We start from the raw sequence: 17,941 nt of genomic DNA, 5'->3' as shown, positions 1-17,941 counted from the left end.
ACTTCGTAGGCTAGATTAGATTAAATTATATGGGTAATTTTAGGTATTCTTGCCTTTTAAACCCCATATCTCAATTTCTGAAATAGACTATGTTAAATACTTTCAGTTGAAAATTAAACAATCACTCCTATAAAGAAATAATTATTGTTCAAATAACAAACGCATAAGATATACGAAATATAAATATTGCAACAACGAATTACATATGACTTCCCTTGTTCGGTTAACTTCCCTTTGAACAATTGAGGATAATTTATTGAGTAGTTGCTTTAACATCTTGAGAGCCAAGTTAAATCACTACACGCTATTGCCGACAACTTTCGGTGATTCTGATTGGTCGGCCGAATCGGAGAGTTTTTTTGCGCCAGGGGATTGCTATGCAGCACTGAACACACTGTAGCGACAGTGATTTTGGTATGAGTTGACCATGTTTTCGTCATAGACATAAGCGGAAGAGCAACAGTTTTGTAATTAGACAATAAAGGTATTTTCATACTTTGACTTTTATTTACAGAATAACTATCACTATCATTTTGTTGATCGTGTCTATATTTCTTTTATTTTGTATGCTTTGTGGACATCTTAATATGCTTAAATTACTTTTATATAATTAATACTAGAATCATTACAGTAATAATAGACCTATAAAGATAAATATCATAATGAAAGCATATACAAAGAATATGTTTATTTGTTAAATTTTAAAAATATATTATTTAAAGCATTCAAATTCATTTTATGTACATAAAATATTTGTAGATAAGATTACAACGAGCCCGAGTCAATGAGGTTCATTCCTTTTATTGATTGAAATATTCTACTATGTTAAAATACACCTTTTCTGTTATAAGAACCAGTAAAAGGCTCAGGCTTAGTGTTCTTATCTTTTGCCCATTTCAGGTTCAAAATGTTCAGATTTTGATCTTATTTTACACATTTTTCAAACATAAACAATTATTATTGTACAGCAGTATTATTGTACTGTATTATAGAGGATAATACAGTCACGCCTGCTGCACAAGGTACAGATAAGATTTGTTGGTTTTTATAGTTTTTTTTTTTAATACAGACCTCATTTGAAATTTTATCTCAGCTGTGCCTCAATTTGTTCTTATTGTTCTTAATTTTCAAGACATTTCTGCCTCAGTGTTCTTATAAAATATGTTCTTATAAATAAAAAAGAAAGTGTACACGTTTACACAGTATACGTCGGGTATGGTGCCCCAAGAGAAAACATTTGATGACTATTATTATTCAATGTGGTTGCAATCATCGAATCCGTTGAGTTAAACGCTGTTGCTACCCTGTTGAAATACGTCTTATAGGCGTTGGCTTGATTTTCAGGGCTTGATGGGGGCGTTATAGAAGCGACGTGCATACTTGTTTCCATCTCTGAAGCTTGTTGAGAATGTTGTGATGTCATAGTCGAGCAGACTGTATTTGACGAACTGCCAGTAAGTGAAGAAGATGATGGGGTGAACAATGAGGGAGTAGGCATTGACATTACCGAGTCAACTGAAGAAACAGTAGTATTATAAGGCATCATATCGTATGGTGACAGTGAATTAGGCGCCATATATGGAGAAGTCGTATATGGTACTCTATTGGATGACACACTCCTACTCATCGTGACGTAAGAGCCTGTTCCTCCATACACGCAATTTGGTGTACTATAAGGATAGTAAGGTCTGAAAAGCAAAGATACAGAGATATTAATAAGGACAATTGTATTTATACAGATTGTTGTTGCGTGCATGTTCGTGTTACGGTACTCAGTTGCTGACATACGGTAGCCCCTGAAACATCCCCTGGAGTCAAAGACATTAAAGAATGAATTTAAATTTCTAAAATTGAAATTTGGTTAGCTACAATTTTTAGACCTAAACAACAATTAAAAGTCACTGAATTAACTACTAAATTAAATCAATAGTTTTTTTCAAACTTTTTTAAACTTACGTTTCGTATGATTTTGCAGTAATGGTCGCCCTGACTCGAAGGCGTGCCCGACGTCGACGATAGTCTCCACGCATGAAATCCTCAACGTTAGCTGGATGAATAGCCCAGAAGTGGCCACGCCCATCGTTACTTCGCCCACTTTTTATAAAACATTCATTAAGCGATAAGTTATGGCGTATACTATTGCGCCAACTCCTGTCGTTATTTCTGTAAGCAAACAAGATTTAAATTTAACAATTTTAAATGAAATTATGGGAATAATATAACAAAGCGTAAAATAATAATAATAAAGATAATATAATATTCCAGATGTCGTGTATTAAGGAAAAATTAATTTTAGAGCTGAATTTTTTGCAATTAGTCTCAAATATAATGCATCGTAAAATTTCATAATACATACACGTTCAAAGAATATCATGTTACATCAATTTCATTTCCTTTTGAGTGTGTGGTGACGTAAAAAGTGCGTGGTGACGTCACATGCGCTATTTCTCTATTTACAATTCATATGGTAACGCTAATACAATCAAATAATAAATTTCTACTGTTGTTTGCTTTACTCACATTCAAATAATGTACACTACCACTTATTATCTCAATATTATGAACCTATAATTATATATATATATATATATATATATATTCGCCTATATACACACACACACACATATATATATATATATATTATATATATATATTATATATATATATATATATATATATATTCTAATTTTGAAAGGGAGAATATAAAGAGTCAGAAACTTACCGATAGTAGGGATAGTTATCCATAATATACTGATAGATATCGGATAAAAGAAGTCTGCTTTCCGATGAATTCAAGATTGCTTTAGCAATCAGAGCAATGTAGGAAAATATGGGCTTGGTTTCTTTGACTGGACTAGCGTTAGGCGAAGATCCATCGTTGCCCGTCTCACTAGACGGTGGAGAAAGTGGCACTGTAAGTCCAAATGAGTCCTGTTCATTGATGTTCGTTAGAGTTCCAGAAGATAGACTTGTTTTAGAAAGAGCCATTTTATCGATTAACACAATTACTGTAACTTAAAAGATGTTTCATCCGTGAAATGTCTTCAATAACTATACTATATCGGAATTCTGCAGCTTTATATAAGAAACGACAGACTATAACCTGCCTCTGATTGGTCAGATATTTGATAAAATAATGACACGTGCCAATCAATTGCTCCATCTAAGAGATTGTTAATGACAATAGAGTGATAATTGTTAATCTACTCATCTACCATTCTTATTTAGAATCAAGACAATAGTGACAATAATGTCATCATGTATTGTTTCGTTTAATTTCCAATCCCTCCCACTAAGAAACTAACCATGCATCCTTTACTCAACACTCTCTAACGAGTATTGTCATGTGTCATCCATGTCATCCGAATGAATAGGGGTGTAGTGCATGGCACACCTTTCAAGACTATTGTGTCAACAGTTCACGGAAATCGGTCAACAAAAAGAACGATATAAGACCCATTTTACGTACTAGTTATTGACAACTGATAAAGTTCACGACCGGATAATATGTACCAAGGGGGTCGATGGGATCGGCGACAGGAAGTCTGGCGAAACAGAATAGTAAAATAAAACATAACCTACCATGTTATAGCTTTGTAGTTTTGCTGATTAGAAACAGGACATTTAACTATTAACTTACCATTAGACATTTTAATTATTAACCCACTTTGTTACACTAAAGCTCCATGGCTATAAACGAACATTAGGCCTAGTTTTTGAATGTTTTTATAGTGATTTTTTATTATATTGAATTCTCCCTGTTATTGGCGTTTTCGATGTTGAGTTAACTGAAATAAAACAAAAATCCAATAAAACATTAGACACTTAACTATTGTTTTCAGAGGCTGATCCAGAGAAAAATATGGGTAGGAGCCATGCGTGCGAAGCTCCGAGCTGGGGTTTGGCGGGGTGGGAGGGGTATTTGTATTTGAGATTTAGGTTTAGAAATGCTTGGCAATAGTCGCGACTGACACAATTTAAATCGTGCTTCCTTCTTCCTATAATGCTTCATTATTTCCTTTTATGTTTTTTTGGGAAGTGGAGGAGGGGAACTAGCCCCCCCCCCACTGGTATGAGCCTACCAGCTCCATGGATATACCGAAAATTACATATAGTAGCTCCGTGCTATACCATGTTTCTATATTACCAACAACTGTTCCCGTTAAAAAATATTCAATAATAATTTAGTGTATAATGTTGGGTTATTAAACTTTATTAAACTAAATTTGTATAATAAAATATAGTAAACTTCAAAGAATTTTTTAGAATTTTGTAAATTATAATGATGTTACTGAAGAACTTAAAGATATATTATACTTAAAGATATATTATGCAAAATACCAAAATAAAATATTTTTCAAAATTGATTTGCTCATTTTGAAGTAAACACAATTATCAACTTGGACATTACTGATAATTTTACAGCGAAAAATTATAGAAACACGTTTGGTCACTGGAAGTGTTTTATTATTTCATTATCAGGTAGGCCTATAAAAATCAGGGTAGACCTACACATTTTTCAAATTAAATAATAAGTTAAAATTTGTATGTTACTGCAAAATGAGCAAGTTAATTTCAAAATACATCTTTAACATTTTGCATAAAAAAGGAAATGCAATTGTGAAGAACTAAATGTCTGCAAATTTTTAAAGAAAATATACAAAACAGAGTCGTACATTTTTAGCACATATTTTTGCATTTTTGTGAAGTCTACCCGATTAAAATATCGAAAATTCATTCCAAAATAGTTCCAATGTACAACAAAGATTTTAGACATTTTCCCATTTTAGCCAATCAAATACCAATATAGACGATGTCGTACGTTCATCCATTATTGGGCCCAACTGTCAATCACCTTAGTGACGTAGTCAACCAATTAAGTTTCACTTAGTGAAATTTACTAAGAATTCAGATCTAAGTGAAAATATTGTGATGATTGATCCAGCAACCTATTTAAAGTAGCATTTGTTAAAGCGCGTTTAAACAATGAAGTGTTAAGTTTGATACTGCCAAACGATCGTTCGCTACAATTAAACTACTTAATGAGTTTCCGTTTGAAGCCACAAGGGGAACATTTTGACTCTTTTGAAAAACCCAATGACATCGTTACCATGGTGTTAAAGCATGTGATGCAACGGCGGTGTAATTCGGAGGGCTTCCAATCAAAAGGGCGGGGGTTCTAGTTGCAAGATGACCACTTTTTGGGTCTAATTCTCCGGGCAGTTCTACATAATACAACATTGAATAGACAATCGATAATATGTACAGTTAACAGCACGGGCAAAAGTGTTTTCCAAAAGATATTACAGTATATGGTTGTACTGGTGGGGTTACTTATGTGTTTCTATTTTAAAACGAGAGCCAGCCATCTCTTTTATACGGTATTGTTGTTTCCAGTATTTTGCCTTTCAATAGCGGGTGTGACCGTGATTCGAACCGTACCGGTACCGGTTAGAAATAACTAGTTTCACACATTCTACGTGAACAACGCTAGTTGCGGCCGCACTTCCTCCTCCCCCACCCCCAAAAGCAAAAAAGTTTCGCTGCTGTAGGCCTATAACGCCTAGGTCTGCCTAGTACTACAATGGAACATTTGCAGGGCAACAAGTAGAACTCGATTTGGCCAACAAAAGTACACATATAAACCTATGATATGCATTCGTAAAACAAAATATAAGCTCATTTGTTTTATCCTAAATGTGAAAACACTACAGTAATTGAAATACATAGAGTACAGCGTCCGGTACAGTATATTCTTTCCTTCCTATTGTTTCCTCCAGGCGAATTCGCCCAAAATTTCATTACACGCAGTTCAATAATTAACTACGAAGTTCTTTACTGCGCATGCTTATGGATATGAGAAAAAATTCATGACTGCATAAAACTTAAAACATAAAAACATAAAACTGCATTAGACTGCATAACATTGATTGAGATAGGTTATATCTTTCTAATTGAATAGGCTTTTAAAATACAATAACAATAAAAAAAATTAATAAAAAACGCTTGAATTTAAAATTATCACGGCAAATAAATATTGCAAGTTGCAATATCGTACTGTATTTAGTTAAGATTTTCATGTTTGATTTATAAAATGACTGATTATGTGAAATAAAAGTGGGATGGGATGCTCCCACACAAGACAAACACAAAAACGTACAGTAAATTTTTACATTAATTTCTTTATTTCGGAAACGTATTTATAAAGAATAGCTTTAAAACAAACAATTAAATTAAGGTAAAAAAATAGGCCTACATGAATGCCAATAGAAATACAGACGTCTTCATATTTTTTATTAGACTTTTTTGACGAAAAATTGGTTAATGAGATAACAAGCGGTTAATGAGATATAGATTTTTGAATATTTAAAAACGTGGAGAAAATATGAAAAAAGGGGTAGATCGTTGGAATTATCAAATTTCATTGAAGTTTGCCTCAAACTCTGTACGAGCAAAAAACAAAATGTTGGGTTTTGTATGTTATGATTTTAAAATACATCAAATGACGCCGACATTATCATTTTTTTAATTACTTTCATAATTCTGTGTAATCTTTCCAATAATATGCAACAGTAATAAGCCTAATTAGAAAAGAGTACTTTTTTTTGTTCTTCTTTTGATGAACGTTTTAAACTTTATTTAATATTTTTTTATATAATATAATAGAAATTAAACAATGTGTAAAATACACCACAAAGTACTACAAACACAGGAGCGGCTGGGGGCTTCACCTCACACCGCCTGGGGCCCTTTGCGGCCCCTGGCCCCCAGCGCCTGGCTCGGGGTCTTCGGCCCCTTCATTACGCCACTGATCCTACATTTACAATTTTCGCAACCCCACCCCCCACAAGATGGGAACCATTTTACGTCCCTGTAAAGCATATTAAACAAGAGGATACCGAAAAAGATACTTTTTAAAATAGTATATACCGACATAATAACAAAGAGATAAACGCTAAACCGTCTATATAACTAGGTTTGGAAGGATTAAGCCAGAAGAATTGTTTTCAGTATGGAGTCCTTGAATTGGGCAGGAGACACCGAGAGACAATTTCCCACTTGCGTTTCCTAAATATCTATACATGGGCAGTATTAACCAACGGCTTCAACATATGCGAAAAAACGGGGCGCACCGCAGGGGCGGATCCAGAGATGTCCGAAGAGGAGAGGGGAGGGGGAGGGGTGCCAAAGGGGCCGAAAGTGGGGTTGATCGAGACAACACTATGCCAGTTTTGTTTTCTAGACGCCCGAAAAAAACCTCTAAGGCGTTTGGGGCGATCAATTATTCTTTTTCTTCCTCTTTTCTTTCTTTCTTTCTTTCTTTCTTTTTTTCTTTCCAAAAAAAAAAAGGGTGGGGGGGGGGAAGCAGGGCCTTCTAGCTGAAACATAAAGAGAGCAGTGAGGATTGAACTAGTAACGCATAATATAGGCCTATATATTATTTGCGCATTGATATAAATTATGAACTGATTTGTTTATATAATATGGAATCAATAAAAGATAGCGATATTTGCATTTCGTAAAAGACAATCTAATAAAATCAATGCAAACGTATGTATTAATAATATTTGAGGAATTAGCGAGAAGCATATGATCTGATTCACATATAAAATTATGTTTTCAGTCTGATGTAGGTATCCAAATATCTCATCAAAATGTATGTTTAGTGTGCAGCCTTTTGTCGGTCATATTTGTTTGATTAGAACAGTCTCACAAAATAGACTCTGTTAATTTTTGCTTTACATAATTGTGGCACCTATTAAACGTTCATGTATACCTGGCTTGATTTGGTTTATTAAACCGATCGATGAAAAAACAAAAACCCCCGAAATAATGCATGTGAACGCGTTTTGACACGGATGAAGGTTATGAAGATTTTGGGCCATTATAAGCTAAACTGATCACCTCTAAATTACCGTTGGTATAGTGTAAAATTTAGTTTTTATACTATAATACAGTAATTATATAAAAAAAAATTAGTAATTGTCGTTTTGGGCATTATCGTTTTGGGTGATGCCGTTTTGAGTTGTTTTGGGTATTACCGATTTAGGTGGGTTGCCTTTTTAGTGGGTATTTCCTTCTTAGTGTGTATTGCCGTTTCGGATGGTATTACGATTGTCGTTTTAAGAGGGTATGGCCTATCTTGGATAGTATTTCCGTTTGATATAAATCATTTTGACTAAATATGAGAATAATGATAATAAATATTCAGTTGTACTCATATTCCAGACCTGTTTTTGCGATGTGATAAGTAGCCTAATTGGCTGAATGGATTAAAACAAATATGGTAATATCGACATTGCTTTCCTCTATATTGATGCAGATTTCAGAGTATCGGATAGGCCATAGCAACTCATGTATATAAGTATCGTCGCATTTGAGGATGTTTACAAGGACTCATTCCTTGACAATCAGCTATTTATGATATGCGCCCCCATCAGTAGCTTAGCTTTCAGTTAGTAAAGTTGCGGATACCTTATCTGCACTGCAGGCAAATTATAATTATCATTCATAATCATCCTTATAGAATATAATCACATGCGCTATTTTCAAGTCTGTGTCAGCCTGATAATGATCCCATGGCCTCTGCACCCAACTAGCGTCACACCGATCACCTGTATAGTAAAATTAAATGATAAATAAACTAAATTCATAGCTTATTCATATCTTTGCAATTGCTGAATATTTTTTATTTTCTCTTTATTTCAATAATTCAGAGACTCTTATTTTAAATCTTAATATTATTAATATCATACTTATTTGATGTCAGTATTTTAATTCATTCAGGTTTTTATCTCTGTGAGTTGGTATGGTAATGCAAAATTAAAAAACATTTAGAAAATATACTTGTTATTATTGAACCTAAATTTTTGTTGCTCATCGGTTACCAAATTATAAGACAGTAAAATTCTATACATTCTGTGTTTTAAAAATTTTTTTAGTTTCGTTTTCGAAAACTGGTATATAACTATAGGCCTATGTCTATAAATGGGTATGGTACACTTATATCATATCACTTCTGAATCAATTATTAAGATAAGATACGATATCATCTTTATTATCAAAATAAAATGTCGTTGCATTTAAGATGTGTTTTGCCTTGCAGAATCGGGTGAAAACATTACATAACAACAATACGTTATAATACTGTTATTAGATGAACAATTAAAAAAAAATACGTATCAGGAATAAATGTTAATGGTAAAATTAAGTAATTATTATTAATTAATTAATTATTATGGGCATAGAGAATGTTTCTAACAATTAAAATTCACACCGAAAGACAGCATAGAGTTTACAGGCAAAATAACAACAAAATACTTATCAGTGAATAGATATATATGTTAAAATTAAGTACCGTACCGGTATTTCTTCTTAGTTCATTATTATGGGCCTAGAGAAAATTTCTAACAATTAAAATTCACATCGAAAGACAAGCATACAGCTATAAAGGCCTAAATAAAAAGTAAATTTAGCGCAACATTTGGTCAACGAATTTTAACTGCCATAAACTACAATGGGTGCGTTATAGCACCTATCATTATTATCATTTCAGAATTTTAAAAAAAATACGGTAAAACCTCGAATATCCTAATGGGTTACGCCCATATTATCATTTAAGAATAAAGCATGAAAAGAATTTATCGCAGGCCTACAAGAAGTTTCTAAAAATTAAAATTCAAACCAAAAAAGGCGTAAGTTTAAATACATAGAAAGTCAATATTGCGTAACATTTTGATCTATAGTCGTCACGCACTAACGTGCATAAACTATATACTGTATAATTAGCGGTATGAAATAATATATTATCTTTTCAGAGTCAAATAATATTGGCCTATAGAAAAATGTCTTACAATTAAAATTTACATCAAAAGATAAACATCAGGTTTAATACAAATGAAAAATTAATCTCACGTAATAATTTTTTATCTACAGTCGATGGGCTATTGACTGCAATGCTTGAATAAGACATTTTAACTTTACAGTTAAAAATGGTTAAATGACTAAGTTAAAAAACTAAATAGCTCAAAATATACTTATCTATTTTACTACCACCAAATGTCCCATACGTCGTCATGAAATTGAACTTGCATAGGCCCTACGTCATCATTGTATTACAATATTGTTTTCTTCACATGCAGTATGCCCACTCGGCAATATCAAAATAAAATAATGTTCAATAGTATATTTATTTGTTTTTAATTCTTGAGAAAAAAAAAACGGTGTCAAAACAATTGAGCCCAGAACTTTGGAATTGGATGGCGTGCATCTTAACCACCAAGCCACGTAAGCGTACGCACCCATGGATACGGGCCTGAATACACGCTTATCTGAACATTAGTTTTTTTTCAATAAGAACTGTCTTAAGATTTTCGTTGTGAAGACATCTGCAACATAAAAGTCCTAGTGAAACAATGATTTTCCAGTTCTTCTCCGCGAACACGGTGTTCGCGGAGAAGAACAACAGAAAAACATGATATTTCAGTGAAAGTTTTATTAATAGAGTCAGATGGTACATACAGTCATGAAAACTCAGCGATCGATATTGTCGTAGGCTATTAAATTGAAGTCAAAAACAGCTGTCAATGAGGGCGTAACAGATTATGAGGCAATCAATTCAGGAGGCTGATAATGAGATGTAAATTATGCAACATGTTATGGATGTATACTATTTGCGATTTGTCTGTGGCATTATTTTCGCTCTGGAACTCTATTTAGATTCCAGTTAATCAATTTATGTTGAATTAGAAAATACTGTAGAACATACATATATAACAATTGTTAAATAGGATAGAACCAGGTGCAGAACCGCCTACTCATCTCTGGTAAACATTTGAAAATCACATGCTATAGGCATAGTCGTATACATACTATATTGCAAGACCAATGAGATTGAAACTATTATCCATCCTTCTTGATTGTAAAAGCCTTTCTCCCATAAGAAATACATGTTTCAATGACTTAAAAAATGACTTGTGTACAATTGATGAATATTTTTGGGAATTTTTTTTATTAACGGTTCAACTGAATTTAATTATCATTTACTCCTTGACAATGTTTATAATATTTACCAAAATGAACACATCTGTAGAATATTTGATTACCATTGCAAAACGTACTTAGTTAAGGCTATTTCCCATATAACCAAATTAATGAAAGACATTAAAGAAGATTAAAATAGAATATGATTCACCACGAATGTACAACATTAAACAGTGGCGGATCCTGGAATTTTGAAACGGAAACCACTTCAGCCCATCATGGTTGGGGCTGTGGTACAAAATTGTTATGCCTATGGCACTTCTAGATGGCCGAAAATGGCACTGTCAGATTCCAAGTTTGATTTTCTATTATTCCCGATTTATTTTTGATTTTGTAAAATTTCCGGGGTGACTCACGGTTGATATCCTATCAATACGATTATGAATAGAAGATGACTTGCCACAAAAGCACAACATAGTGACGGACCCTGGAATTCGAAATAGAGGTGGTCAGAAAGTGACATCAGATGGGGTGTCGATTCCACCAAGGTATTTCATTATTGATAAGGTACGCACTGTTGTAAGACAGCAAAATAATAGAATCATGAAAAATTGGTTTAAAAATCTAGCGGACCCCTTCCTGACCATTTTGAATTGGCGGATCCCCAATTATTTATAAATATATTCATTTTTTCGCGGACCCCCAAGGTCGATCCACTGCTGGAATATCTTATGCCACTTCCAGGGGTCTCAGTCACTCCCTCTTGTACCAGTGCGAGTGACCGTTGTCTTTCTTGTTTTGGCCTTGTTTGCAGTATCCACCAGAGGCCTACCTGCCATGATTTTAGTTTTACTCATATTCATTTTTAGCAATTGTGTATCTGGGACACCGAATGGAAAAACGCAACAGGGTTTGCAGACTCGAGTCTCGCCTGAGACTTTTTCCCATTTTGTTTGAAAAGCTGTTTTAAAAGATTGTAACATCACATGTTTCTATATTTATCGAAGTACTGTAAAAATAATAAGAGGAATTTAAATAGCGGAGCATTGGTATTTTACAAACATTATCTTGAAAACTAGGCCCTATGCTTAAATTTCAATTGTTAGTCTAGTACTTTGGCCTACTTGTCAATGCTGTCCTCTCTCGGATTGAAGAAAATTCGGAGCTAGTAGCCGTTTACGACGTAAGTTGGAACTTGGATCTATTAAATGCTACATGCTTTTGAGATACTGTAGTAACTATTCAGAGGTCCTGACCGCTTTCTTTCATGTTGTCAAACTATCGGTTGGTGATAGAAAATAAAACTCAGGATATTCAGTACTTTTATGACTAGTTTATTTATGACAGTACACAAGCATGTAATGATGTTCAGACACTATATAACTACAGTTCTATATTTATACCTTTATATTTGTACTATGCTTTTATAATATATTATTACTGTATATCACTATATGATGCCCAGGCTTAAGATACTGTACTACGGTTATTTTTACTATATATTAGTTACTATATATTATACTCACTGACTTTGATAATACTTCTGACCCCTGACCTGTCTTTTCATTTTTATACTGTTTATTGCTTATGCTTTAGTCCTTTTGTCTTAATTGTATGCTTGAATAATTAACTTGCTTAGGTCTATACACCAAGTTTATGTTAACTTCACATTCACCTGAAGAAGTGCACTGTGTGCACGAAAGCTTGTGTACTGTCATAAATAAACTAGTCATAAAAGTACTGAATATCCTGAGTTTTATTTTCTATTATATATTAGACTAGTACGGCTTATCTATCGGTTGGTGGGCCATCTAACCTTCCGTAAAGGGCAATTTTAGGGTAGGCTATATTAGGCATTCGTGTTACATGACCAAAGTACCACATCAGCTTCAGATTTGTTACTGTCCACAATAGTTGTTAAGCATTTTGTGGCATCCTTCGTTGTTGTATTCTTAAATTGTTTTCTGTTTTTGAGACACCAAGGATGTGTCTTCTACAATTCGATTTTTGTATCGCAACTTATTTCCTTACAGTCCCCTAAAAAAGAAATTGGTGTAATACAGACCTATTAGGCCTATAATATATTGTTTTCAAGTTTATTAGCGTAACGAAAGTACCATAGGCTATGCCGAATCATTGTAATCCAAATAATCTTTTCATTTTATTTAATTTCATTTTATTCAATATCAAAATCGCAGTCGAAGACTGAACTAAATGATATTTACAATGCAGAACAGTAATATAAAATATCAAAGGATTAATTATTAATCAGGATAATAATAATAATAAGATTTATTAAGCGCACATCTCCACTAACAAAGAAATTTAAGAAATTAATAATTGTTAGGTCATATATATATATATATATATATATATATATACATATATATATATATATTTGCCAACGTTATCAAATCTCACAACGCAAAAACTGCTTCGAACCACAACAAACCCGATCTGGACCACAGAACCTGCAACTGCCGAAACAAAGAGCAATGCCCACTCCAAGGAAATTGCCTGGCCTCTAACATCATCTATAAAGCAAAAGTGGAAAAGACCAACGAAGACGACCCTAAAGTTTACATCGGACTGACAGAGCCACCCTTCAAATCCAGATACTACAACCACACACAATCGTTCAAGAGGGAGAAACACCAACACAGCACCGAACTCTCCAGATACACATGGGAACTCAAAAAGAAAAATCAACCATTCACCATCTCTTGGTCTATCATCACCAAAGCCCAGGCATCCAACAACAAGACGAAACGATGCGACCTATGTATATCAGAGAAGCTTGCCATCATCAACGCGGGAAGGACGGGACTCCTAAACAGAAGGTCAGAACTTGTATCGAAATGCCGCCACGAAAACAAGCACTACCTCCGAACAGCAACTCCGACGTCCGCAATAACCTAACTTCATACTACGTCCGCACAAGCAAGTCACATCACCACACAACGTTCACCTTTCATCAGTTGCCTGACGATCGCAATAGCGTGAAACTCCGAGTAGCAACATTCTGTTCCAGCGACCTCAGATGTGTATAAGAGACAGGTGTATACATACATAAACATAAAAAAAAAATGAGTAGTTCCATACGAATTTTCCATGAATCGATGAATCCCAAAAAGAAAGGGGGTCCAGGGGCTGTCTCTTATACACATCTAGATGTGTATAAGAGACAGACACTAGACTACTGGACCGAGTAAAACTTCTTTAGACGCTTAAAGATTAGTATAGGTTATGTAATCTGGTCAACTGCTGTCTCTTATACACATCTAGATGTGTATAAGAGACAGGTTTCAGCCTATCTACGTACAATCTGTTTTGACTGGTCAGTTGTTAAGTCACTTTGGCAGGTAAGGTAAATTATTTCTAAAGCATTACTGATTTAAAATGTAGGCCTATTTGTGATGAATATCCACTCCTTGATCCACGAGTCTCCACAAACAAGTTCAGAAATGATATACATCTTAATAGCACTGGGAAGATTTGAACCTGAAAAAAAAACTCAATGCCGACAAAAGAAAAATTATGAGGTCAACTTTTGAAATTTCTATGTATTAAATAAATATTAAAATAACAATAATTAGTAAGCCAATTATAGTTACTGTATAACATCACCATAAACTTAATGACTACTATACAATTTAAAATCATAACTATATAATAGCCATCGTTGTCGATAAAATTAAATAAAAAATAATTACCTTTGTTCTCATCAACACGCAATGATGTAAATTGACCATGTGTGACAAACGCGCGAAACATTGCAGCTATGAATCACAACAAATCGATCCTACCCCTGCCCTGGACACCAGTTTGTATACAACTGTCAATACCACACATCGATGTTCGTACTGCAAGGTGTAAAATTATTTAATCATATCAACGATGATTCAGTTTATGGAATTTGTAAAAACAAAGAAAGAACAATAGTTATTGCTGTAATAAGTTCACTTTGTGTTCATCGTTATAGATTGTTTAACGCATTGTTTCCTATTGTTTTTACAATCAGTGTCCATTATACTAGGACACGCACAACGTCTATAGAAACTCACGGAGGCATGTCAAGTTTCCGTTGATTTAATCGAACTGTGGTAGGTTTATTGCTATATCTAGCATAATGTGTTGATTTCAAGGATACCATATTGATAATTGATGTTTATTCCCATTTAGCTATATTACAAGGAACGATCGTGATTGTAGGCAATGATTTTGTGCGTCACTGAGCTAGGCCTACAGTACAGTGGCGGCTCTAGGATATATTTTCTGGGGGATGGGGGCTAAGTTGTCCGACAGGGGGGACTTGAGCTCGTAGGCTCGAGCTGGAGGAAGAGGTTGAGAGGAGGTTCCCCCTCCCAAATGAGATTTTTTTAAAAGAATATCAACCTCTGGATGGCCGAAAATGGCACTCTCAGACTGTGACTGACATGTATTGGCTTGGTGTAGACCTATTTTTATATGTTTTATGCTCTGACTGCCCGACGAGCTCTGTCCGGCGGGAGTGGGGGGATTTGACCTGTCCGGTGGGGGGGGATTAAGCCCCCCTAAGCCCCCCCCGCTGGCGCCGCCACTGCTACAGTAGGCCAGCTCAGTGCTGTAGTTTTGCTGTCCCAATCCACGGATCCCGTGATCAGGGTGTCTCGCATGAATTAAAGATATTTTATAAATTTCAATGAAACAAAGATATTATGCAAGTTTACAACACAATAATACAATACCATTAAGGTTAGCAGATGTATAATAAATGAGGAAAATTAATTACAACCCCCGGTCTGCAAACGCTTAAGGCTCAGTGTAAACTCTCATACTGGTGGTAAACAATTTTGACTTTTGTTTTTATTATCGTCATTGCCTTCACAGCTATAAATATATAGAATATGTAGGCATGCATATTATTTATATAAACCATGTAGGCTATATTTAGCATATATATACTGTATATATAGGTCTATATATAATGTAAAAACGTAAACAGTTTTGACTTTTGTTTACGTCATCGTCATCGTCATCACAACTATAAATATATAGAATAAATATGTAGGCATATGCATAGTATTTATATAATAACATACCGGCTTAGGTGTATGCATGTATATTATATATACCATGTAGGCTATTTATATGTGTATATACATCACGTAATTATTTTGTGACATATGCGATTTTCCACATCAATGACCGGTAGGCCCACTATTCGTTTGAGTAAGGCCTACAAATTACCGAAAGGAAACAAGTCAGTTATTCCTCTGGGTTTTTTTTGTTTGTTTTTCAGTTATGTTCTGGCGCTTTGACGCGGTAGAAAGTCAATGTTCTGAGGGATTGTCGAGTTAAAGGTGTTTGCAGTTCGACGGTGAACAAAAATGTAAAACTGAGTGCACACACAGACAGCAAACACCAATTTGATTAAGATTTTTTACAGTCAAAGTCTCCGTTGTTCATACTCGATTACCTACTTAAGGTCCACTATTTAAGGCGTCCCAGACGAGTTGTAAGTGGCGTTTGTTTATGAGCAGAAATGGCTTCCCAATGACGTGAATGTAATCTGGTCAACTGTGACGAAGAAATTGTTTTTCTTTATGCTGGAGAGGGTTAGAATGTGAAAAACTCAGTAAAATAAGCACAACATAAATGACCAGTTCTTAATCACACCTTGCTCTCTTTAAAAATTATACAACCCCCCCCCCCCCAAAAAAAAAGCAATTTATTTTTCAATATTGGTATTTCTGAAACCAACAATCCTGGTGACCAACAAATTAATGGACATTAGGTTTGGATAATATTCATGTAAATGATGTAGGCCTATCACCAGACGATTGTCCCACGATGACCAGCTGACGTACGGTACGCAATTTAACACCGCTGCTAAGGCCTCCTCGAAGAAATGTAAAAATCGATTGCGAGACAAACGATCCACACTTCAACACATGTCGGCCTTAGTGAGACCTAGCAGCTATGTTTGTTCGCTGCTATAGCACGCGCCACTTTATTTGAATATCTCGAAGAGTATGTAACGAGTTTAAAATTATACTCAATCTCTCAGACTTGGTTGTACGTTAGGTTCTTGGACCACTTTTAAGCAAATTGATCACATTGTATCTAACAAACTTTCCAATATCCTGCTTGAAAGAGCGCACACAATTCAGGTATACACGGTTCACTCCCTGTACACGTCACGCGCGCTATTGCGTAATGACTGGTTGGAAGTGAGCCACTTTAAGGCATAGGCCCTACATGCCAAGGTCGACTAATTTGCAGGCGTGTTCTAAAAGCCCCTCCCCTGTGGGGTTTCCGGGCATTCCCTGGAATGTTTTATCAGTAGATACCCGGAAATGCATTTTTTTGCTACAGGGTTGTATTTTTTACAACTGAAAATTTGTTAGGAATCCGCATTTTTTCTTGAGAATGCATATTTCTGCCGTCCACGATCGAACCTATCACACTGACATGAGCCGCGCGCGTGGCGGACGGCAGTGTGTTCTTTGATACTTTGATGCAGCTAGTTTGGTCTGATCTGATCGAAAAACCAGTAAGAGAATTATTACAATTTTTAAAGACAATTATAATAACTCAAAATACATGAGATACCATAAAAGAAAAGTAAAATTATATAATAATAACTGTAATAATGAAAGAGACATCAGGAAAAAAAATATTATCTCTAAACATTTTTAGTTGAGCCGTGCTCTTTGTTGAAGATCCGTGTTGTCAATTTGGCCGTTTTAAACATTTCTCGAGACAGATCAAACAAATGTGCTGGTTCGTTGGTTTTTCCCAACTGGATTGTAAGATTCTCTGAGAAATTAGTTTCAGACATGATTTACTCTGCCAGAAAATTGTACAGCGTGCCCGGCCCACGATACTATAGGCAGCTCCATTTGATTGGATGAGAGTGTTACTTAAAATAAAAAGCCCAACCCAAGTTAACCTTGGTGTAGTGCGCCATTCATTT

The 17,941-nt window shown here is 34.7% G+C and overlaps 1 protein-coding gene across 1 annotated transcript; it reads right to left on the bottom strand.

The window, feature by feature from the left end:
• Window positions 1–487: 487 nt before the first annotated feature.
• Window positions 488–3,062, bottom strand: LOC117113593 (forkhead box protein B2-like). Its single transcript, XM_033256983.1, has 3 exons — window positions 2,723–3,062; window positions 1,957–2,163; window positions 488–1,688 (listed from the first exon to the last, which is right to left on the bottom strand). The coding sequence occupies exons 1-3, from the start codon at window positions 2,986–2,988 to the stop codon at window positions 1,196–1,198; spliced, it is 966 nt and encodes a 321-aa protein (XP_033112874.1). The 5' UTR covers window positions 2,989–3,062; the 3' UTR covers window positions 488–1,195.
• Window positions 3,063–17,941: the final 14,879 nt, after the last annotated feature.

This window comes from Anneissia japonica, unplaced genomic scaffold (assembly GCF_011630105.1).
Source record: "Anneissia japonica isolate Jap-2015-1 unplaced genomic scaffold, ASM1163010v1 scaffold287748_len1686314_cov196, whole genome shotgun sequence".
Taxonomy (NCBI): Eukaryota; Metazoa; Echinodermata; class Crinoidea; order Comatulida; family Comatulidae; genus Anneissia; species Anneissia japonica.
The sequence above is the reverse complement of the archived record's forward strand: the minus strand, read 5'-3'. Positions and strand labels throughout refer to the sequence as shown.